Source organism: Penaeus monodon, chromosome 28 (genome assembly GCF_015228065.2).
Source record: "Penaeus monodon isolate SGIC_2016 chromosome 28, NSTDA_Pmon_1, whole genome shotgun sequence".
Taxonomy (NCBI): domain Eukaryota; kingdom Metazoa; phylum Arthropoda; class Malacostraca; order Decapoda; family Penaeidae; genus Penaeus; species Penaeus monodon.
This window is the reverse complement of record NC_051413.1, coordinates 40,374,567-40,374,822: the sequence shown is the minus strand read 5'-3', so window position 1 is coordinate 40,374,822 and position 256 is coordinate 40,374,567. Positions and strand designations below refer to the sequence as shown.

Below are 256 nucleotides of genomic sequence, written 5' to 3'. Positions count from 1 at the left end.
AGATATATCTATCAATGCAAACATGCCCATAGTAATTGTTTTCCGTTTTATCACTTGTAATAAGGGATTGGCCATACACTGTTATCTTGTGGTTCTGAAAAGGTTTGGTGGTTGCCCAAATTTTTGTCCTTCATCCTTAAAAAATGCTACCAAAATATCTCGATTTTTTTTAAAAAGGGAGGTGACAAAATTACTAAGGACCCAATATATTTCAGAGAAGCACAGTTTTATACATGCCCACTCATCACTTAGCAAC

General features: G+C 34.8%; 1 protein-coding gene across 1 annotated transcript in view; it reads right to left on the bottom strand.

Moving 5' to 3' along the window:
• LOC119591236 overlaps positions 1 to 134 on the bottom strand; it is an 8,636-nt gene extending 8,502 nt beyond the window's left edge. Inside the window, exon 1 of the mRNA XM_037939942.1 lies at positions 78 to 134. Within this exon, the coding sequence (XP_037795870.1) occupies positions 78 to 134 (57 nt within the window). The remainder of the gene's footprint in view (positions 1 to 77) is intronic.
• Positions 135 to 256: the final 122 nt, after the last annotated feature.